General features: G+C 50.2%; 1 protein-coding gene across 1 annotated transcript; it reads left to right on the forward strand.

Moving 5' to 3' along the window:
• The first annotated feature begins 3,448 nt into the window (after positions 1-3,448).
• Positions 3,449-18,969, forward strand: Haao (3-hydroxyanthranilate 3,4-dioxygenase). Its single transcript, XM_051161639.1, has 10 exons — positions 3,449-3,694; positions 7,165-7,243; positions 11,400-11,483; positions 11,757-11,863; positions 14,977-15,066; positions 15,381-15,424; positions 15,700-15,845; positions 18,008-18,076; positions 18,383-18,465; positions 18,768-18,969. The coding sequence occupies exons 1-10, from the start codon at positions 3,615-3,617 to the stop codon at positions 18,844-18,846; spliced, it is 861 nt and encodes a 286-aa protein (XP_051017596.1). The 5' UTR covers positions 3,449-3,614; the 3' UTR covers positions 18,847-18,969.
• The last annotated feature ends 5,409 nt before the right edge of the window (positions 18,970-24,378 follow it).

The raw sequence follows: 24,378 nt of genomic DNA on the forward strand, positions 1-24,378 counted from the left end.
AGAAAAAAATCCTCATTTTTATCTGGTTACCATCTTTGCAACTGGCCTGAGGTTGGGGACAGTCTTATGGGACCGAGCCCTCATCCTGTGGGGTCTGGTGCTATATACATGCCAGCAGGGTCAGAACTGATGTCCAGCAGACCCTGCTGTGTGCTAGTTAGAGAAACACCCCCACACAGTTAGGCTTACAGAATGGAACTGTATTCTGAGTGTACAGCAGAAAGATTCTGGTTTGGGCTTGTGGGCTGCCCCCACCCCATTCACTTAGCACAGTTCATGGGGTATTCCTCTTATTCACAGAAAGCTATTTGTTCTTAAATACTTGATGACTATGGGAAAGGGGATACGGAGAGAGAGAGGAAGACAGAGAGGCAGAACAGGTCTGAGCTGCTGATGCGCTGGCTCAGTCTACGGAAGGACTAAGGGATCAGCTGGTTATCAACAGCGGTGTTCAGCCAAACCTAGAGACATCTAAAGGTCTCCATGTGCCACGCAATCCAGGGGATAGAGCCAGACCCCACCCAGCAAGCAGGAGGCCTTGATGGGCTAGGTGTCCTGGGAAGATGCTTTTTTTTTTTCTGTTTCCACGGCACAAAATAAGCTCCTGTATACAGAGGGAAGACGTGGCACCTGGGGGCAGCCTGATGTTTGATCTTGATTATTAACTTGATGAGATTTACAATCACCATGGAAACAGGCTTCCCGGCAAGTCTGTGAGGGAGTTTCTAGTTAATTGAGCTGGGAAGGCCCACACTAACGTGGGCTGCACTAGTCTGTGAGCTGGGGTTTCAGACTGAATAAAAAAGACCTGAGTGTCAGCCCTGGTCTCCCCTCGCTTCCTGACTGTTAATATTGCAGAGCTGGCTGCCTCAGGCTCTTGCTGCCATGACTTTCCCCACCAGGAGGGTGGGACAGCACCCTCAAACCAGGAATCAAAACAAATCCTTTTGTTCCAGCAATAGGCAAAGTAACTAATACACAGACGGTTCCAGAGCACATGAGAAAGACGTGAACTGTTGGTTTTTTTGTTTTTTTTTTTTTAAGATTTATTTATTTATTATTTATACAGTGCTCTGACTGCATGTTAACTTGCATGTCAGTAGAGGGCACCAGATCTCAGTATAAGTGGTTGTGAGTCACCATGTGGTTGCTGGGAATTGAACTCAGGACCTTTACAAGAGCAGACAGGACTCTTCACCACTGAGCCATCTCTCCAGCCCCTGTTGTGGGTTTTTATACTAAAGCCATCTGTATAATGAGGAGGCTTGGCCATGGTTCCCTAGAATGGTGTTTTGTCCACACAGTCCAATGCAAAACAGAGGCCATCTCTGATGATGACCGTACAACTGTTCCTTAGCTTGAGTCTAGAATGGTCATATCTCAAAATTCTACTTACAGCCTCACATTATTCAATTGCACCCATTAAGATACAGGGTAACTACCATTCTGTCCTTTGTAGTACGTAACAGAACATTTGCTGCTTGCTTTGACAGTAGCCACCCCGCTCCTTAGTGTGCCTTCACCCCTCCCTCTATTTAACAGCACCCAAAGCAAGCCTAACATACCATAGATCCCTGTGTGGCCACAGTTTGTTTCCACCCCTTCTAATCATGTGTAAGTAGGAAACATATTGAAGGTAGTTTAAGTCATTTAGGTACCAAACAATGTTCTAGAAGGAAATGCATCAATAAAGACTTAGCTAAAATGTGCTAAAAAAAAAAAAAATCAAAAAGATGAAGGTGCCGGGTGTGGTGCCACACACCTTTAATCCCAGCACTCTGGGGAGGCAGAGACAGGAAGATTGCTGTGAGTTCAAGGCCAGCTTGGTCTACAAAGTAAGTCCAGGACAGCCAAGGCTACACAGAGAAACCCTGTCTCGAAAAGCAAACAAACAAAACAAAAAACAAAAAGAAAAAAGAAAAAGAAAATAAGATGAAGGTGTAGAAAGGGGGAAGGGTGGTGGAGAAGAAATAGGTACCAGAATCCCACCTCGGACGTTGGCAACTAGGTGTCCGGAGGATGCTGGCCACGTCCCAGAAGGTGGGTCTGTTCTGGGAAGCAGGTAAGACTCTTGCTGAGTATCTGTGGAAGTTGTGACTTACACCAGCAGAGCATTTAAGTCTGAGCAATAGAGGTGCTGGCCCATGCCAGGCTGCAGACAAGGGCTGGTGGGCATGAGAGGCAAAGAAGGAGACGCTAGAAAGTCTTCAGGGGGCTGGAACAGTTTCTTCTCCCTCACCACCACTCATTTCTTTTCTTTCTTTCTTTCTTTCTTTTTTTTTTTTTTTTTTTTTTTTTTTTTTTTTTTTTGAGACAGGGTTTTTCTGTGTAGCCCTGCCTGTCCTAGCTTGCTTTGTAGACCAGGCTGGCCTCGAACTCACAGCAATTTGCCTGCCTCTGCCTCCCGAGTGCTGGGATTAAAGGCGTGAGCCACCACGTCCAGGCTGCCATTCATTTCTATAGTTCACTCCCTTTCAATTTTCCCAGGAATTCTGAGTCCTGGAGGGCAGGTGGTCATTGTCCACCCATGCCCCGCTTTCTCATTCCACACTTAGGTCTAGGCTTCCTATCCCAGGACAACCTGAGGAGCCTCTAGTCTGTGAGGTTAGGACACCCAGGGCCATCTTCACCTGTACAATTCTTCACACATGTGCCGCTTAAAACACGCAAGTGTGGGGGTGGGGGGTTTGTGGTGTCATCCATCTGTGACCCCAACTCTGAGGCAGGAGGATAGAGTTTAAGGCTAGCCTAAACTACATAGCAAGCTGCCCAACATCTTGGATTACAAAGTGATTTCTTGTTTCAAAACCCAAACCCAAGTAACAAAATCTAAACAAGATATGCAAAGAGGCTGGGGTGTGGTGAAGCTCAGTGACATAGTTTGCCTAGCAAAACAAAGGCCCTGGTTCGATTCCCAGTGGAGGGGCAAAGAGTTCACTCAGAACAGAGCTGGGCACCTCATTCGTTCCCACTACGGCTCGGCTCGGTGCTGGGGCTGCCTCAGTTGGACCTGGCCTAGGTTGCAAAGTAGGGAGAGGACAAGGTGCCTCGGGGGTCTTGCACCTTCGGCGCTACCCATGTAGAGCCAGTGTCTAGCCAGTCACACTATGCAGGGCCCGGGCTTGACCTCAGGGCACAGGAGGAGGAGATCAGATGCAGGCGTTAATCGCCTCCTGTGATGGCCTCTATTCGCTCACTGTCGCCCTCAATGCACCTTGTGCTCAAAGTCTCGGGTTTTCAAAACTTTGTCCTCCCCATCACACATTTTTAAAGGGGCGGGGGTCTCTAGGAAAACGAAAGCCCGGCATCCTGCATCTTACATGGGCTGAGTAGGTACCAGGTGTCCGGAGGATGCTGGCGGTGTCCCATGAGGCCGGTCAGTTCTGAGGCTTTGATCCTTGCTCTGGAGGGTCCGCCCCTTCCGTGCTCAGAGGCAGGGCAGGCAGGCTCAGACCCAAGAGCCGCGCACCATGGGGTGGCGGGGGAGTTGCCGGGTTCTTTGACCTCCAGGACGCTGATTAAAGAGGTGGCCCACAAGAGGTTGAACAGACGGCATCTCTCCAACTGCCCGATCGCCTGGCGACACACTGAAGACAGACGACTGCCTGCGGGCCATGGAACGCTGCGTCAGAGTGAAGTCTTGGGTAGAACAGAATCGGGCCTCTTTCCAGCCTCCGGTTTGCAACAAGCTTATGTGAGTGCCCAGGACCCCGTGATTACTACCCACCACCCACCCCTTTTCTTATTCCTCTCCCTCCTCCCTCTTCAACTGTCTCCTCCTCCTCTCTCCCTGAGTTCCCCATGCCTAGAAGTTTGAGGAAGAGGGTTTGCAGTCCCCGCATGTGCTTCCGGGGGGGGGGGTGGGGGAGGGGGGGAGGATGAGGACTGGCTGTTTCAGATTTCACTCCTGTTCCCCTTTCTGGAGACCTTAGTGGAGACTGTGGCCTTGACTTCTGAGACTGGCTTGAGTGTCTCTGAGGCTGTGAGAGATGAGGTGGCAGGATGCAACATCCCTTCCACGGCTGAAAGCAACTTTCCAACTCAAAGAGGTTCCCATGTGCCTTGGTTGGAAAGCATGGCTTTCAATGGCCTAGACGGGGGCCTTAGGGCCTGGGGACAGCTGAACCACACACCCCAACCCTGGCAAACCCTGAAGCCATGGGGTCAAAGGATCAACATCTTTAGATGGTGTGTGTGTGTGTGTGTGTGTGTGTGTGTGTGTGTGTGTGTGTGTGCATCCTTAACTCACTATACAGCTACGGATGAGCTTGAACTCCCAATTGTCCTGTTTCCACCTCCCAAGTGCAAGAATTACAGATGTGTACCCCCACACCCTGTTTCTGAGGTGCTGGGAATGGAAGTCAGGGCTTCCTGAATGCTAGGTGAGCACTTTTCCAAACTGAGCTACATCCCTAGCCATGGGGGAATTCTTAATTCAGGGCTCAAGGCCACACACAAATACCAGGCCCTCCCAGGTCTCCTCCAGCGGGGACTGACCTGCCTTTCATCTCAGACTTTCCTCCCTCACCTCGCTCTCCTCTGCCTCGATCCCACAGCTGAGCTTCTGGCACCACTGCCCCACACCCGGAGTCCCCACACTGATTTGTCTAAAAGTCCTTCCCAGTGGGTGGTGTTTCAACCCTGACAGCTCAGCCCCTTACCCTCTGACAGGAAGATTAGGCCAAGTATATTCGTGTCATCTCACTGAATTCTCACAGTAGGACCCCAGCGGGTGAGATTTAATAAGTAACTTTCCCAACATCACAGAACTAGCGAAGGGCAGAGTCCACATGCAAGCCGAGGAACAAAGTACACACACACACACACACACACACACACACACATGCTTGGCCACTGCGCAATACCTCACAGCTAACCGTCATGGTCCCTTGAAGCCGTCTCTCGGTCTCTCATCTCCCACCCCTCAGCTTTGTCATTCTTGCTGCTTTCCTCCACTTAATCCCTGTCTCTCATTCAGACTCCTCCTAATCATCCTCCTTTCAATCCCATGGCCACTCCTCTGAAGCCATCCATATCAGCCTGGTCCGTAGTGGCCAGTCTGCCTCTAGGCCCGCCCCACCCCACCCGCCCCGCCCCGCCCCACCCCCAGCCATCCAGCCCTCTGGAACTCCTACTGTTAAGGCAGCAGATATTTACTGAGCACCATGATGCCCTAGACATTGGGGATACGGCAGGAAGCAAACTGACAGAAATGTCTTCCCTGTAGAACTGAAATTCTGCTGAGCAGGATGCCAATCGGTAAGAACATGCCTGTGGGGGTAACCCCCACCCCCCATCAGCGGCAGTTTTCATGGCGAGTCTGTGCCATGCCTGACCCTAGTTTCTCTGGGGCTTTGCTAGTGTCGGTGGTGTCCCTTGAGTTCAAATGTGTGAGCCCAGTGTTCTCTTTCATCTTCACAGACCCTCTCCTGTTGTGAGTCTCCATGTCTAAATTCCCACGCATAACACCCAGGTTGCACTGAGCAAATCATAAGGCGATTGGAACTGTCACTCCCTCCTGGTTGGGACTCCTGTTTCCTCAAGGCATTGTTTCTCTCCCGCGTCCCATCAAGATCGTCCCCTACTGCAACAACATGACATAGAGCACTGTTAGGGAGGCAGGCTCTGAGTGAGGAGCTTACTACACATGCAATAGCCCTGATTCCAAATAGGGCCCCCTTCTGAGGTCCAAGCGGTTAGAACTCCAACGTAAGAATGTGGACCAGTTTAGGGATTCGAACTCTAACACCCCAGAGAGATGAGAAGCTGCTGGAGGGCTCTGAGCACAGGAAGAAATTGGTCCGGCTTGTGCAGTCTGACAGGAGGCTGCGGTTGGGGGGAGACATGGTGTTCAAAGGGACTTGTTCAGGCACTTTCTGTATGTGCTCCAAGTATATCTCAGTTAAATCTGTTAATAAAAGGCAAGGGAATCAAATGGCTGAAGGAACAGGTCAATGGGAAAGATGCTGGATCACAAGCCTGGAGGACTGAATTGACTCTCAATTCAGTTATCCTCTGTCCTTGCAGCTTTTAAGACCATCACTGAGGCAGGACAGGAATCCTAGAGGCAGGAGCCATGGAGGGGTGCTGTTTGCTGGCTTGCTCTCCATGGCTTGCTCAGCTTGCTTTCTCATAGCACCGAGGGCCACCTCCAGCACAGGGATGGCCCCGCCCACAGGGAGCTGGGTCCTTCCCTATCACTCAAGACATCAGTCTGGCTTATAGTTCAATCTGGTTGCAAGGGGTGGGGGTGGGGCAGGATTTTTCTCAATTGAGGTTTTCTTTTCCCAAATGTCATGAAAGTATTTAGCACATTCCCCTACCCATATCTATCCGATGGACAGGACATTCTCCATCATTGAGTGGAGTGTGGGGACTGACTTTCACACGAACTCTGGTGCCCCATTTTTGACCACGTCCCCTTGATGGGGAGACCTGGTGGCACTCAGGGGAAAGATAACAGGCTACCAAGAAGAGGCTTGATACCCTATGAGCATATACAGGGGGAGGAGGTCCCCCTCAGTCACAGACAAAGAAGAGGGGAGTAGGGAGAAAGCGGGAGGGAGGGAGGAATGGGAGGATACAAGGGATGGGCTAAAAATTTAGATGTAATATGAATAAATTAATAAAATATTTTAAAAAGTATTTAGCACATAAATACATTAGAAATAAAACCTGTGAAATGAATTAAAGCTGCCTCTCCAGATGAGCAAAATAAACCCCAGTAAAGTCAACCAAGACACCTGAGGTTGCCACAAAGCTGAGTTGATCTTAGGAGGCTAGCTCCAGTGCCTGTGCTTTTGAACATGCCAGACACATGTCTCCGTCCCCTCCGAGTCCCCTGAGTATTGTCCCCAGTGGTGGACAGTCTCACAAGCAGACAGGTCAAGGGCTTCTCTTTGTTTTGCTGTTGCCAAGATCTTAAACATGGCCCTGGCACCACGAAGAGTGATGCTCTGCCGCGCTGCCTCTCTGTTGGTCTGAAGACACGCAGGCAGTCACACGGGGACACGTAATTGCGTGAGGAACAACCTGGCCCTGAGGGAGGCCTGCTAGTCTCCTAAACGCATGCGCCAGACCTCCTCCTGCCCCCACAGGCCCTCATCCCCTCACCCTTTGCTGTCAGGAGTTGATTCAGACCCTGTTCATGCTTCCCCACTGCAGGCATCAGGAGCAGCTCAAAATCATGTTCGTCGGAGGCCCCAATACCAGGAAGGATTATCACATTGAGGAGGGTGAGGAGGTAGGTTGGTGGAGGCTGCTTGTCCTTGCCACCTGCTGCCCCTTGGGGGTGGGCCAGACGTGTCCTAGGACTAGACTGAGTGGCCCAGAGAAAAGCAAACATGACTCTCACAGGAAGGGAAATTGCTGCCTTAGAATCGGGGTGTCTGCCTTCTGCCCCGGTATCTCTCCTGGGGAGGCTGTGGGGTCTCCACTTTCACGGGCATGTGGTGGCTTATATTGATGGCTCCTCTTCTTCAACCTTCAATCAATAGATATGATCACCCCCCTCTATATGAGACAAACTCTGAGGGGTTCCATTGTACTTTGAGCCCAGAAGCCAGCTTCCCCCTGTCTAATGACACAAGGAGGTGGAAAGGAAATAGGGGGGGGAGGGGGGCGGAGCAACAAGGAGGAAGAGCACAGGTGGTACTGAGGGAGTTGGGACCAAGTGGGTCCTTCTTACTACTAGAGGGGACAAGTCCTGAGTTAGCAGGGCTATTATGACGTGGAGTCTGGAGACTGAGCTCTGTGCTTCTCTGCTTGCTTACCAAAACCACATTGTAAAAAAAAAACCAAAAGTTGGAGCCTGGCGTGGTGGCTGGCACAGGCTTTTAATCCCAGCACTCAGGAGGGCAGAGGCAGGTGGATCTCTGTGAGTTCGAGGCTAACCTGGTCTACAAAGCAAGTCCAGGATGGCCAGGGGTACACGGAGAAACCAAAAAAAAAAAAAGGTAAAAAAGTTGAGTGTGATGATGCACAGCTGTAATCTTAGCACTCAGGAAGGAAGGCAAAGAGGATCAAAGGGTCAAGAATTGCCTAGACTGCAAAATAAGAACTTGTCTTGCAGAGGGAGGTGGGGAAAGACGCAGACAGAGCCCCAAAGTATATATCATATATCAGGATGTTGTGGGAAAGGGCCCCTTGTTTTCTGGAAGCCCTGGTTCTGGGGTTTGAGTCTCCACCCCTATCACTGACACCCCCTCACACCAACCTAGGGCTGCTCACCTGAGACTCGCTCTGTCAACAAATCCTGAAGGCCCAGTGTGCGTGTTAGACACCAGAATAGCAGGCAGGCAGAGGGCGGGCTGAGCAGAACCAGTTCCACAAACCTTGACCTCCCGGCCATGGAACACTTCCCTGACACTGGCTTCCTGTGATGAAGAAAGATAGGAAAGCCTAAAACTGCAGAGTGGAGATGGGTCAGAGCTGAGGTGCTGTGGTGCCTGAGGCCCAGCTAGCCTTCCCCCCGTGCCTCTCCAGCTCCATCTCCACTCAACAGTTAGGCCAGCTGTCCCCCATCTCGCTCTCTCTCTTCTTCACCCATCTCATCTCAGAGTCTCTCTGTGCTGTTCAGGTGGATGTGTGTCTGCGCCGGATGGTTTTTATGTCGACTTGACACAAGTTAGAGTCACCAGAGAGGAGAAGCCTCCATTGAAATAGGGCCTCCATAATATTTGGAAGCCTGCTGGACATTTTTTCTGTCTTTCTGTCTTTCTTTTTTTTTTTTTTTGGTTTTGTTTTTCGAGACTGGATTTCTCTGTGTAGCCTTGGCTGTCCTGGACTCACTTGTAGACCAGGCTGACCTTGAATTCACAAAGATCCACCTGCCTCTGCCTCCTGAGTGCTAGGATTAAAGGCGTGTGCCACCACACTTGGCCTGCTGGACATTTTCTTAATTAGTGGGAGGGCCCAGATCACTATCAGTGGTGTTATCCCTGGGCTGGTGGTCCTGGGTTCTATAAGAGGGTTCTATTAAAAAAAAAAAGCAGGCTGAGTAAGCCATGAAGAGCAAGTCACTAAGCAGCACCCCTCCATGGCCTCTGCATCAGCTCCTGCCTCCGGGTTCCTGCCCTGCTTTGGTTCCTGTCCTGACTTCCTTCAGTGATGAAAGTGACTGGAAGCATAAGCCAAATAAACCCTTTCCTCCCCGAGTTGCTTTGATCATGGCATTTCATCACAGAATTGATAACCTTGAGTAAAGCAGTGTCCCTGAGTCCCGGGGCTAGTCCATTTTGCTCTTCAGCTGGTGGCTGAGAGATGGGTTGGGCCGGCTTCAGTGTGGAGGAACACTTGCTGACTCAGAGAAGTCTGCCTGGAGGTGGGTTGGTGGTATTTGGACCTACTGCTGGTAGGAGGGCAGGGTTTGATACCTCTCCAGTCCCTGGGCAGCCTCACAGCAAAGCCAGCCAGGCAGCATCTTCTCTGTCCTTGTCTGTCCTCACCCAGAGCCTAAGCAGTCACCCTGAGTGGTGTTTAGGCATATCTGACCCTGGCTGAGCTTTGCAACAGCCCTTAGGTGCCCTGGAGCCACTCACCGCTCAGACTCCACTTTTCTCTTTCCCTCGTCGTTGCCAGGATTGGCTGGCAAGGAGACATGTCTCTGGCTAACCATGTGACTAACCATGTCCTATCCTGGACCCTCAGTCTGAGCCTTTTCTTGCAGCACATGGAACTCTAGCTCTGCCTGTGGAGAAAGCAATGCACACAGAGTAGGTACCTAATAGGTGTGGGTCCTGACCTGTTGCTGGCTCCCCTGTCTGTGAGTCAGTCACAGAAGAGAAGCCGGACTCAATTTAATATCGGTGTGAGCTGGTACACTTAATCTCCCGGCTGGCCCTAGGCCTCCAGCATCATTTACTTCCCAAGGAACATAATTCCTTTTGGATTGCCCAGGGCTATTGTGACTTTCTGCTGTCAGGGATATGTCCTTTACCACAGGCCAGGCCCACCCCTCAGCACAGGGAAGGGCAGGGAGGAAGGCAGAAAAATTCCACTGCTGCCTTCTTGTTTTGATCAATGGCTGTTAATATCTTTTTGTCAGCCTGGAAAAGGCTTGAATTTGGCCCCTTTCCTCCCACCGTTCCCTGATATTTGCAGGGCCTGGGGACCTTACTCTGTCCCCATAACTCTGAGGTCCTTCTTTTCTTCTACCATGAAAGGACCCAAGACTTACACTAAGAACTGAACACACACACACACACACACACACACACACACACACACACACACAAGCTCAATTGCTTCCTATGAAAAAAACCTAGTAGAGTTTTCTGATTTGTATTAAATAACATATAAGGTGTGTGTGTGTGTGTGTGTGTGTGTGTGTGTGTGTGTCTGTGTCTGTGTCTGTGTGTCTGTGTGTTGTGGAAGATTAAACTAAGAGCCTCACACATACTACATAATAAACATTCAGCCACGGAGCTGTGTCTTCAATCACATGGCTTGTTTTTAATAATGAAAGTAAATACCATTCATGGCAGAAAACATAAGAAGTGTAGAAAGCTTTACCTCCCTCACAACCATGAACACTGTCACCTATGTCACCTATGGATTATGTTATCTATGGACTATGTCATCTATGGACTGTGTCATCTATAGACTATGTTATCTATGGGCTTCTATGTAATTGGAATCCTCTGGAGATAATTTTTTTTGTTTGCTTTGTTTTTGAAAGAAGGTCTCACTCTATAGCCCAGGCTAGCCTCAAACTCAGGGCAATCCTCCTGCCACATAAAGACACAAGTCATCATGTCCAGCTCATAGCGTACTGATGGGGATTTTAGGATAGAATAGAAAACTTAGTAGGCATCCCCTAGAGAGCGCCCAGCTGCCAACTCCAACCACCTAGCCTGTCAACTTCCACAGCCCAGTGCCAGAGCATCTCAATGGCTGGAGGAATACACCGGGGCCCCAGAGCCACACACAGGCTACAGTCCCGACCACAACTCCAGGGCTCACTAGCTTAGACCAGCAGTTTTTGGCCTCAGCTTTCTTCAGAATGGGGCTAATAATGTCCATGTTGGGGTTGTAAGATTTCTAATGTGGGTAAAAGAGCCCAGCCTAAGTTAGAGGGTATCACGGCTGCACCACTGAATTCTTCAGCGAGCCTTCTATATTCCTGCTTCTAGCCAGGCACCTGCTGTTGCATGCTGGGTAATCTGATAGACACCTACATGTTCCAGTTGTGACCCCCCCCCCCGTATGTCTCCAGCTTTCTTGTCTGTGGCCTGGAGGAGGGGGTACAGGGGCCTCAGGGCATGAGTGCTGGAGCTGTTCATAAGCCCTGATGCCTTCAGAAAGTGTTTCCAGTTTTCTGCTCAGACCTCAGGTCCTAAGCAGAAGTTAAGGATCTAAAAGATGGAGCAGGAGGTCTCAGGGTCTTTGTTTTCCAACAGATGTTTTACCAGCTGGAGGGAGACATGGTTCTCCGTGTCCTGGAGCAAGGAAAACACAGGGATGTGGTCATACGGCAGGGAGAGGTGAGGCTGACCCCAGGGGAAAGAAAGGCAAAGGGCATCAGAGCAGAAACCCACCCTGGTCCATTTTCCTGCCCATCTTCAGGCCTTTCCCTTTCTGAGCATGGGCCAACACTCACTTCGGTTTTCTGGGTAGAAGCTGGGCAGAGAGTGGGATTCAGGGTAGCCGACAGGCAGAGCCTCCTGCTGCCCTGTGGGTCACCCAGCGTGCAGGGGACACTAAGGTCACCTTGAGGGACTGCAGCCTTACTGGACTCCTGTTCTCCACCCCTACAGATATTCCTCCTGCCTGCCAGGGTGCCCCACTCTCCACAGAGGTTTGCCAACACCATGGGGCTGGTGATTGAGAGAGGGAGGCTGGAAACTGAGCTGGATGGGCTGAGGTAACTGTGCATGTTGTCTTGTGGGGCTTGGGTGATCTGAGAAGCTAAGAACAGAGGGGTATAGCTCAAAAGTGTAGCAGATCTGTGACAGACTCAAGAAAGTACTTCCTGGCCACTAACAGCCACTAGAGCACTTGGCAACAGGAAATGATGGTGACCTCAGATCTGCTGGCAGAGCTAAGAGTTGAGAGTGGGTTTGATGATGAGAGGAAGGGGTATTCTTTGTGGTGCACATGAAGACTTTAGCTGGACTTTGAACTTGTCCTTCTGCAAGTCGGCCGGGAAACTGGTACTGGGGAGGGATGAAAGAAGCCAAAAAGCCACATGTTCTGCTCTAGGCGAATGATGCTGCTTCTAGCAGCCTGGGCCTGCAGAGTTATCCTCAGCCAGTGCCTCCACCCCAGGTCACAGCAAGCATGAGCATCTGGCCAGGAGCAGCTGTGTCCCAGGCACCAGCTAGGGTTTTCTGTGGATGTGGGTTTACCCTATACTCACCCATGATGCTGGGGGCTAGGTGCGCTAAACATCTGCTCTTTTTGAAGCTCTGGAGGCTGAACCCAGGGCCTTGCACATACTAGAAGTTTTCTCTGTTAGTCACTGGAGAAGAAACTAGGCCGTTGGAAAGGTAACTTGCTAGACTTGGCATTACAAAGAAATATGGAGCCAGTGTGCATGCTGGGTCAGCAAAGCGGAAGAAGCAGGTCCTGGAGGGTAAAGTCAGACTCCATCCCACTCCCCTTGGGGCTCCATCAGTCTCTGGACCAGATGTTCTCCACATGTGGGCCACTACCCTCTCGGGAGGGGGGTCAAACGACCCTTTCACAGGGGTCATCTGAGACCATAGGAAAACATTTACATTACGATTTATAGCAGCAGCAGAATTACAGTTATGAAGTAACAATGAAATAATTTTGTGGCTGGGGTCACCACAACATGAGGAACTGTGTTAAAAGGGTCACAGCATCAGAAAGGTTGAGAACCACCACATTAGACTATTATACTCTAAAAGGAGGACGTCCTTGAAGCTCAGAGGACCAAAAATTTTCCTGCAACCATGTTTTTGTTTGTTTGTTTTTGTTTTGACACAGGGTTTCTCTGTGTAGCCTTGACTGTCTTGGACTCACTTTTGTAGACCAGGCTGGCCTCAAACTCACAGAGATCTGCCTGCCTCTGCCTCCCAAGTGCTGAGATTAAAGGCATGTGCCATCACCGCCCAACTTTTTGCAACCATGTTTTGGATTTTCAAAGAAAACTTACATTTCTCATTAAGTTACCAGAATCAAAATTCTTTGCCCCACATCTTCTGTTAGAAGGGGCATATTTAAGTACTCATTTTAAAAAATGAGTCGAGCCAGGTATGGTGAGCACACCTTTAATCCCAGCACTTGGGAGGCAGAGGCAGGAGGATCGCTGTGATCGAGGCCAGCCTGGTCTACAAAGTGAGTCCAGGACAGCCAAGGCTACACAGAGAAACCTTGTCTCAAAAAACAAACAAACAAAAAGGAAAGAAAGAAAGAAAGTAATTAAAAAGCAGAAATGGAAGTCTTTTGTCATTCTTCTGTCAGTCATAAGAGTTGACCTTTTTTTGTTCACAGCTGTCCCTTACAACCCTTCAGTCTTGTTACATGCATGCATTTACATTTTACTTTGTTTAGTAAAAAATATATATATAAACAATTGTTGTTGGAGCCAGTGAGATGGTTCAGTGTAAAGGTGCTGGCTGACAAGCCTGAGGGCCTGAGTTTGATTCTGGGGATCCACATGGGGAAGGAGTGAACTTCTGAAAGTTGTCTTCTGACCTCCATAGCCCATGCGCTGGTGTGCATGCCCCCTAAATAAATGTAAGAGAAAAAAAAAAGTCATGAGGCACTGCAGACTTCTAGAATGTACCCAGAATTTACATAACGGAAGCCACATGTCTACTGGAAAAGTTCACAACTATTACTCATATTGTTAACAATTCCATATATATGTATATAGACATATATATATATAAATTGCATACACACATATGTATATGTATATATTGCTGATGGCTACACCACAGACTACAGCATAATGGCCTGTTGTATAGGCAGGTAGCTGGCCTTAAATCCCCTCTAATGTGCCCTCTGAGAAGGCATCTCTGGTGAGTTATTGGTGTCCTCAATAACATTTTACAGCAAATTCAATAACAGATTTCATCTGGCTGCTTTTGACCTTTAATAAAAGCCAGGAACTCAACATTAAAATGCCACCCTGAGGCCATTCATGAGGCCACTGCAGTCCCATAATGAAGCCCTCCAGTAGCCAGCTCCATCCCAGGGTAAAAGCTAGCTGGGTAGGCTCACAGTATGACTGCAGCTTCTTCCTCTCCATAGGCCTGTCCCTGCCTTTCTGGTGACAGGTGAAGACCAGACAGAACTGGGCTGGTCTGATGCAGGTGCAGGTGCAGGTGCAGGGATTGAGGATTCTGATGACAGCTGCTCTAGCACCTGCCTTGGGCTGGGGGCCAGTGACACAGCAAAGATCTGCCTGCTCAGGTATTCCCTGCTGGTGGGACATTGGTGGCAGAGGTGACTGATGGCTGTGTGTGCTAGAGAAGGCCAGAGCTCACTGCCCTCTGACCTTTGAACCAGAAGACTCCCTCCCTCATGGAGAAGCAGGTGGGGGATGGGGAATGCTTCATTGGCTGCTGAGGTTTCTGTGCATAAAGACTCAAAGAACAGACAGCATCACTTGCAGCTACCTGCCTGAGATTCAGGCTCAGCTTCAAGTTCCTTTTGCCAAAAACAAATACACTTGGATTAAATGTTCTCCAGGCTTCGGTCTTGAATATAGCCCACTCTGCCATATGTATGTATGTATATGTATATGCTGTGTAATCTCTGCCAAGTCATTCTGTTTCCGAGCCCGAGTTCTATCTTTTTCGCACATGCCAGGTGTAAGTGTGATCCCTGGGCTGTGCCAACGGGGGTAACAAAACCAGCATGGCTATGCAGTGCCTGGACTCAGAAAGGGGCCCTCAAGCAGAGCTCAGCCTGGTCCAGGTTGCCCCAAAGCTGCCCAGATGGAAAGTAGGTTACCTTGACCTCCCTTCCGCCCCCTGCCCCCCCCCCCGCCCATTTTGGCAGGTACTATGTGGGAGACACTGCGGATGTCCTCTTCGAGAAATGGTTCTACTGCAAGGACCTTGGAACGCAGTTGGCCCCCATCATCCAAGAGTAAGTCCCCAACTGACCCCTCCCCTCACTGCCCTTCAGCTTTGCAATGCCCACTGGCCTGGAGCCAGCAGGGGCGGGAGTTACTAAGAGCCTCTGACCTTAGGATTGGGACAAGCTGCTCTGCAGGGTTGGGAGGGAAAGTAAGATAAGTAATTGAATCATGTGAGGGTCTGTGAATGTGTACTGGCTCCGGTGTGTGTGCGTGCGTGTATGCGTGCGTGTGTGGATGGGTGGGTGCAGGCGTGTGGGTGTGTGTCTCAGTGGCATCCTAACAGAAATGCTGCCATTCCCCTCCTTCCTGCTTGCCCCTGCAGGTTCTTCCGCTCTGAGCAGTACCGAACAGGAAAGCCCAACCCTGGTGAGGCCCCTGAGTACCACATCTTCCTTCTCTTTCTCCTTCACTCCCTTCCTCTAGTGGGGTGGGCATTGACTCAGAGTCCCAGGAACCTCTTTTTAAGACTTCTGCCCCAGTGCAGACAACACCAAGTAGCACCCCCATATGGCTGCTCAGCCATAAGGCTGCACCCAAGTCCCATATAGGCTATTGAGTTAGGGGGTCCTGGGACCCGGCTATACTGGGGCTAGGTGGGCTGAGCCTGGAGGTCATTGCTCATCAGAGTGTTGCTAGCACAGACCAGCTGCTGAAGGAGCCACCATTCCCACTGAGTACACGATCCATCATGAAGCCCATGTCATTGAAAGCCTGGCTGGATGGCCACTCCAGGGAGCTGCAGGCAGGCACATCCCTCAGCCTGTTTGGGGACACCTATGAGACGCAGGTAATATGGCTCGGGGCACTCCACATCCACCCATCCAGCCCCTGAGAAGTGAATCAATCTCCTTCCCCCCTGCTCCCCCATCTCCTCCCCATCTCTCCCCCCCCTCTCCTCTCTCTCTCTCTCTCTCTCTCTCTCTCTCTCTCTCACACACACACACACACACACACACACACACACACACACACACACACACACACTTACAGAGAGAGACACACTTTAGAGGCTGGCGAATAGACTTCTCATTCTGGAATTCTCTGGTGGCTTCATGGTCCCAGGGACAGTTTGTTTGCAGAGTAGAGATTCTTCACCCGTTGTCAGCTTCCTGGGTGCCTCTTACCCACTCCTGAGCTTTTGGCACATGGGAGCTTGGAAGATGAAGGGAAAGCATTATTTGGCGGAGGACTGTGCAGCAATGTATAGAGATCCTATAAGCTAGCCTACTGTCTAATATGCCTGCTGCTTCAGGCTTGGGTAAGGACAAGACAATTGCTATGGACAAGTGAACTAACAAGGGCCAGTTATGTGACAGCTTATTTACTAGAGAAAACACAGAAAGGCATAGAACGATAAAGGAAAGGAAGTTAAAGAAAGCTCCTGGAGAAGGTGATGTGTGTGTAGAAATTTTTAATTAAAAACATTTAGATTTATTTATATTGTTTTATGTTTATCAGCGTTGGCCTGCATGTGTGAAAGGAAACCACATGCTTGCGTGGTGCCTATAGAGGCCAGAAGAGGGCGTTGGGCCATCTGGGATTGGAGCTACAGATGCTTATGAGTGACCATGTGGGTCCTGGGAACCGAGTCATCTGTGAGAACAGGTGCTCCTAACCACTGAGCCATCTCTACAGCCCCCATGTAGAAATGTAAAGCTGATGTAAGGGTTTGCAGGATGAAGAGAGAGAGAGGTGGATGGAGCATTCTGGAAGAGGAAAAACATAAAGGCCTAAAGGACTGAAACAGCCTCCCCCTGCAAGCCCTGAGGCTGGTCAGAGCCAGGTGTGGAGACAAGGATGAAAGCTGGATTGCTAGCTGCTCCTGGAACTTTCCTGAGCTAGATAAACTAAGGGATTGGGACATGTCCTAGAGACAGTGGGGCTTCACCCAGGTGTCGAATGGGGAGCCTAGAGTGGCCTTTCAAAGCCATCGACCTTCCTTTGGGTCAGAGAACAAGGTATAAGAGAGACACCTACAAGGATGCCGGTATTGATGTGTGATGGCTTCCCAATGGCACAGCCTGTATGTTTAGAAATAGTCACTGCAAGTCAGAGAGATGGCTCAGTGAGCAAAAGTGCTTACTGTGTAAGCCCAGCAACCTGAGTTTGATCACTGGGACCCACATAAAAGTGGAAAGAGAACTGATCCCATAAATCATGGCATGTGTGGCCATATGTACACATCACAAATTCAAATATAATGGAGAAGGAGAAGGAGAAGAAGAAGAAGAAGAAGAAGAAGAAGAAGAAGAAGAAGAAGAAGAAGAAGAAGAAGAAGAAGAAGAAGAAAAGAAGAGAAGAAAGAAGAAAGAAGAAGAAGAAGAAGAAGAAAAAAAAGAAGAAGAAGAAGAAGAAGAAGAAAGAAAGAAAGAAAGAAAGAAAGAAAGAAAGAAAGAAAGAAAGAAGTAGTCACTCAAGGGCAGGAGGCTCACAGAGTGTAGGCTTGGACTTTCCTTTCAGTACCAGGGACACCCAAAGCTTATGGGTGGCTGTGATACTGGGACACAAAACCTGAAGCCCCTTCCACCCACCACAGCTGGAGCTCATGGCTTCCTCCCACCCTCTTATCTAGCTGCCCTAGTTTTCCACAGCAAACATCCATTAACCCATTACAACCAGCCCGAGCACAGGCCCTCTGTGATCACGAGGCTAACAGGCCTGAACCTCTTTCTCTTTCTTCTCAAGTCAGACTCTGAACATCTCACAGGAAGGGCTGTGGAAATCCGGGCAGCTGAATGATTGTGTCTGCATGTCAGCTAGTGACACGCAAATTAGCAGGCCACAGGGCAGGGGGGGGGGGGCAGGCAGGTCTCCTTTTCTGATTCCTGATAAGTATCGGTTTGTCACATGGGGAAGGTCATAGTGGTTGAGAACCAGGGTCAGGACCATCTCCCAAATGGGACAGGATCCCTGCCCTCCCCCAAAAGGCTCTGCTTTGTCTCCCACTAGGTCATCGCCCATGGACAAGGTAGCAGCAAAGGCCCAGGACAGGATGTCGACATGTGGCTGTGGCAGCTGGCAAGTGGGATCCCGGGATAGGGTGGCACAACTTCCTGTCCATGGAGCCTGGGTTGTCCCTGGACCTCAAGCTTCTACAGTGAGACTCCTGGGGACATTAAAGCAGGTTTAGAGACCTGACAGTTCCCCACCCTCTTTTGTTGTTCTGTTTTGTTTTTGTGACGTTGGGAATGGCACTTAGGGCGCCCTGCAAGGCGAGAGCTCTACCATGGAACCCCCTCACCCTTGCCATGCTCACCCCTGCACTCAGGCTGGCCTTGAGCTCAGTCTCATTGTCCTCCATTTGAGTCTGCTCTCCTTTCACAGGAGGGCTCCTCTAAGGTGACAATGGGAGGACAGTGTGTGTGCCTGGCTCCAGATGACAGCCTGTTGGTGCCTGCTGGGAGCTCGTGAGTATATGCAGGGACGTTCTGTTTTGTTTGGTTTAGTTTGGTTTTTCAAGACAAGGTTTCTCTGTGTAGCCTTGGCTGTCCTGGACTCACTTTGTAGACCAGGATAGCCTTGAACTCACAGTGGTCCGCCTGCCTCTGCCTCTGTCTCCAGAGTGCTGGAATTAAAGGTGTGTGCCACCACACCTGGCTTTTTTGTTTTGTTTTTGCAGGGACCTTCTGAAACTGTGAGACGGAGCACCTTTCCCTGGAATCTCCGGGCTCTGGCCTTGCCTGAGTCTTGCCTATCTGTGTCTTCACAGGTACACGTGGGAGCGAGCACAAGGGTCTGTGTCCCTGTCTGTGACACAGGACCCTGCCTGTAAGAAGCCACTGGGGTGACTCTCTTATGTGGGTGCCTGAGCACTATCCTGCAGCCGCCCCTTCTGCCTCACCACATCGCCAGGGACATCATCAAGCACCTCAACAGGCCCCTTGCTTGGTCATGGGTTGTCACTGTCACCACCACCCCCCCCCCCGACATCTTCAGCCCAGGATGCCAGACTCCTAGGGTACCAGTAGCTCCCTTTCTTCTAACAGCCTACACTGCTCAGCTTGGTGCACACTGTCCTCATGGGTCCAACAGCCTGACACTAAGAAATCTCTCAAATAAAGGCATCCCGCTGAACAAGTGCTGTGAGCTGTAGGTGGCAGGCCCTGTGTCACCTATGATGTGTTGTGTCTGGGGCTTAGGAACACCAGTCACCATAAGGAGTTGGTGGACCTGTTACTGTATCACCACCACGTGTGGATGTGTGTTTCTTACTGCGTATGCAACGCTGATCCACGCGTGCTCTGAGTCCTGCATGGCTGAATAGCCCATGCTTCTTTGTCTCTTTTTCTGTTTCCCCTCATTCATTTATTTGTTAACACAACTTGAAAAACAACAACAAAACAAAACCCCACTCTGTTGAGTTTCTTTCTCAATCATAGAAGTCATTTATGCTAATTGTGGAAAATAGAAATGCCTAAAACACAGAGTTCCCTGGCCCCAGAGTTAGCCACTAGTCTCAAGTGGAGGAATGGCAAAGTGGAGAGACAGGCACAGCCTTCCTCAGCCTCCTGGGCTCACGAGAACATTACCCAGGCTGCATCTGCAAAGCAGGCCTAAGCTTAGAGGCATCACTTCCTCAAGAAATGGAAACTAGACCCTGTCCCCCTGCCCCAGCCTGATGTCACTGCTCTGACACACTCCACTGGAGGGCAAAAGGGACCTGACTTTGTTGAGGGGGGCTTTCTGGCCCTAAGCTTCCTACCTGCCTTCCTATCCCAAAGCCTTTCCCATAAGCAAAGAAGGAGCACACAGGTACCACTGTCCAGAGTGGCCTGGTCCATGCCAGTGCGCATCTCTGTGCCAGCTCTGGGAGGAGAGTGTCCTTGGTCAGGAAAGGACCACCAGGCTTCCTCATCTTGTTCTCACAGGGCTCCATGAAGGTGACAGCACCTGATTTTTACAGAGGACAATTTCATTGTTGTTTAAAAGAAAACCCCGAAGGAGGCAAGCTGTTGGGCCAGACGTGCAGCCACGTGGCCAAAAGGAAAGAAGGATGCGCTTCAGAGACAGAGTAAGGAAGCCTGGATTTAGAGAAAGGATGCTTAGAACAGTGGCAGACAGAAGAAAGGAGAGGTATGCCTTCCCAAGGAAAGGACTTACAGTCATCTGCCTGCAGCTCCAATGCATCTGCTCTAGGCGGTAGGAATTCTGGGAAGGCAATTGCATCGCCTCATCAACGGGAGACTTGTTTCTGCTGTCCCTTTAGCATGGCTTAAAGAACATCTACTTTCCTAGCGATGGTCCTTTAGTCAAGGGATCGAATGGCAGGTTTCCGCCCAGGCCAGAGAATTCATTTCTTGACCAGAGGAAATAGTTTTACCTTAAAGTGTCTTGACTGCTACTGTGACACTGATGACAGACGGAGTCCCTGCGTGGGGCCCTCAGATCTCCAGGGTTGTGGGGCTTTTGTCTGGGACCTGATTGCCTCTGCACAGCTCCCTCTGGGGTCTCAGTCCATGTCAGACCTGCTTGACTCACACAGAAGGTCTCAGGACTGCAGCAGAGGAGGGAGGTGTGGTGTCAGGGAAGAAAGGGCAAGCCGGGCAGGATGGAGACAGGCCGAGAGACAGTGGGGTGCGTTCATTTTGAAACTGGTTTGCTAGGTGTCTCGACCAACTTCCCTTTTCTGAAAACTCACCAGTCATTTCAGAGCAAAGCCAGGTGGCAGGAAGGGCTGTGGGCCACCTGACTAGTCTCCAGGTCACTCCTGGCTGCCCCTGGCTGCCTTTCTGTCTGCACTGCCTTTACCTTCACCTGCCCCTCCCTTTGCCTTCACTGTGCCTTTTCCACCCTGGTAGAGCCACTCTCCATGACATGGAACACTTCTGAGTCTGCGCCTCTCCCTCTCTGAAACATCTGACACTGCTGGGGATCCAGGCCTGAGCAACTGTCACTGCTGGCCATCCAGAGTGCCTGGCATGCAGGTGTCTACCCAGGTTTGTACTTGATGGGGTCAGAGCAGCCCCAGTGTTGGAGGGAGACCACATCATCGCCTACACACACACACACACACACACACACACACACACACACACACCTCTGCCAACACCTCTCTCTGATCCTCCTACCCCTATCTCTACAATTAGCTGGCCGCTCCAGCCCAACCTAATGTAAGAGAGATGTCCTGATGCCCTCATCTTTTTTGTCTACCTAGGACAGGCACAGGTGCCCTGGAAGAGTCCCAGGGGAGGGTGTGGGTCTAGCTCCTAGCCTGCCCTGGAGTCTCCCTGTAGTTCTAACTATACTCTTAGGCTTGCACTCAGCTTGCCAGCACGCCTCTGCTGAGCTAGTTGGCCCTACTGCTGCCTGCCCCAACTTCTCCAGGCCTGCCTTCTTCTACAGGGCCCTTACCTGACTGAGGCTGGACCTTAGGCTGCCACTACATTCCCCAGGGAAAGTAGGGATCCCTTGGTCTGTCCCAGTGTGCCTTTCTCTGGACTTACTCCTCCATTCATGGACTGGGATCCATGACCCTGACCCTTGCCAACTACAGGATGGAAGATGGAAATAAGTCAGTATCAGAGCTCCCAGGAGGAAGTGCAGAAAGGGAACAAGGGAAGAAGAAGAAGATAGAACAGCAGTCTAGGATGCAAGGTGAACCCGGGACGTTGGGGTTCCAGCCCACACTATGTGGGTGTAGACCAGCACTTTGCAGCTTCTCTTTCTTTCTCCCAGTGTAACCTGCTCCTATGCAGGGCAGGACACAGCAGCATGCGTTGCTTTCCTCCAAGGACTCCTAGGCAGGGGGTGAGTGGAGGAGGTAATCAAGGGGTCAGTAATCACTAATGCTCACCCAGCATTTACTGAGCCTCCCACCGGCCACACATAATAGCTCTACTCTGACCCCAGGCTGTGAGTCCTGGCAAAGGCCTGAACCATAGCAAAGAGCACAGGGTCCAAGCTCATGGGCACTGCCGGGCTGATCAGGGAAAGTGGCTAGGGGTGGGTGAGCAGCAACTCAGGACAACGTTGGTGGAAGAGCAGGTTTAGAGAAAACCTCAGTGCACGGTGCAGAAAGCCTCCAGAGAAGCATGACGCAGGAGTATCCTCCAGCTGGAATGGGCAGGCAGAGGTAATGGATGAGCTCTCAGTGAGAGAGTGAAGTGGACCAAGATCCATCTCTTAAAAGTCCCTGCAGGTAGGGGGCACACACAAAGAAAGACCCAGAGGGGGGAAAAAAAAACCGCTCTGTAGAAAGCTTTAAATAGAAAATGCACGCGGGCTGTAGCAAGGAAAAGAGACCATTAGGGAAGGCAATCTCTTTGCCCAAGTAAAGATATCTCCATTAGAAAAGATGGAATAAAACCATCATTTATGAAGGAAAAGTGCCTCACGCAAGAACAGAGCATTTTCAAAAGTGCTTCCCAACTGCACGCTGCAGGGAAAGCCAAGTGCACAGGCAAGACCGCTGTGTCCAGCACGTGGAATAGACACCCAAGTTAACGATGCCCCGACTGGTACTATATTTAAAAAACAAAAACAAAAAAACGTTTCTCAAGACCTAAGTTGTAAGCTAGGTGTGGTGGCACATGCCTGTAATTCCAGCACCCAAGAAAATAAGGGGCTCAAGGCTGGCCTGTGTGGGAGGGGCAGCCAGGAGTGATATCTGTCCCTGAGGAGGCGGTAAGGAGGCCAGTGCAGAAAGGAGGGAGGTGACCACAGCTCTGAGTGCTCAAGCCGCACAGACGGGATGACACTTAGACTTCTGGTATTCTAGACAGTCATTAGTGACTTATTGACAGCAAGTTCTGTGAGAGGCTGGGCCCGAGCAGAATGGAAACCGTAGAGCAGTGTAATGGGTTGAGGCATTAATGAGGTTTGAAGTAATGGAGACACACTCCATTTTCAGACACTCTCCTCTTTCAGCTATTTTGCCAGTAAAGGGAGGCAAGGTGAAGGAAGCTGAGGACCGAGCTTTTGGTGGTTTGAGCGTCCTGTCATCTTGTGGACAGAACAGAGAGATTTAAGTGTAGTTTCAGGAGGAGGAGGAGAAAAAGGAGAGAGCAACGGTAGGAAGGTGAGCGAGCTGACAGTAATAAACACTGTGTGCCAGGCCCTGTTCTAAGTATCGCACATGTACTGATGGCTTTAGCCTTGACAGAGGTACTATTGTCCCATCTTACAGATGAGAATTCTGGGGCACAGAGAGGTTGAGTGACTTTCCCAAGGTCCCACAGCTGGTACATGGTAGTCTGGCTTGAGTCTGGACAGATTACTGTAAAGTCTTCTGTTGTTGTTTTGTTTGTTTGTTTGTTTTGAGATAGGGTTTCTCTGTGTAGCCTTGGCTGTCCTAGACTCACTTTGTAGACCTGGTTGGCCTCAAATCACAGAGATCTGCCTGCTTCTGCCTCCCAAGTGCGGAGATTAAAGGTGTGCGCCACCACGCCCAGCCCTACTGTAAAGTCTTAAAGGGAGTGGGTGTGTGATTTCAGCCTGAGTGTAACGGGAAGGCGTGTCTTTGAGAGAGAGAGGAGGGCCCCTTCTCAGTTAGAAATGGGTGCTTTTGAAGAAAGCTGACTTCCATGGGAAGACTCAGAAGCCTTGGCTCTGTAGGGTGAGGCATTAGGGCATGACACAGGATCAAAAGAGCTGCTTCTTGAGCTATGAGAAGAAACTCCCTGAGGATAACCTACCAATGGGCGGCTTAGCATGGTGTCAAAGTGACCTGGAGAGCCAAGCACCCGTAGCTCTGTTCCTGTGACTTTGTGTTCTGTTAGCCTAGAAGTTTTGGTTCTAGGGTATGACAGCATTTCTGGATATTTCCAGGAGCTGCAACCAAGCATTCCATTGAACTGGAAGCTGATGGTCAGCAAGGTGGCTCAGTGGGTTAAGGCCACTTGCCACCAAACCTGATAATCTGAGTCCAATCCTCCTAACACCCACATGGTGGAAGGGGAGAACTGACTCCTACAAGTTGCCTACACCCACACCCACACACATGAAGGCACATGTACACCAACGTACGCATACTGCATAAGTAAATGTTCTTAAAAAACTTTTAGTTTTTGGTTTTTCAAGACAGGGTTTCTCTGTATAACCTTGGCTATCCTAGACTTGCTTTATAGACCAGGCTGGCCTCGAACCCAAAGCAATCTGCCTGCCTCTGCCTCCTGAGTGCTGGGATTAAATGGGCAATAAATGTAAATTTTAGAAGATGAACTAGAAGCTCTGACTTCCTCTTGGCCACTTTAGGCTCCTCATGTCTTTGAGTCAAATAACTAAGATAGAAACCACAGCATTAGGAAGACCAAGGGGAGAAATTGGACTGTTTTTCCACAAGGAAAATAAGGTAGTGTATGTGTGGAGTGCAGAAGATTCTT

This window comes from Acomys russatus, chromosome 1 (genome assembly GCF_903995435.1).
Source record: "Acomys russatus chromosome 1, mAcoRus1.1, whole genome shotgun sequence".
Taxonomy (NCBI): domain Eukaryota; kingdom Metazoa; phylum Chordata; class Mammalia; order Rodentia; family Muridae; genus Acomys; species Acomys russatus.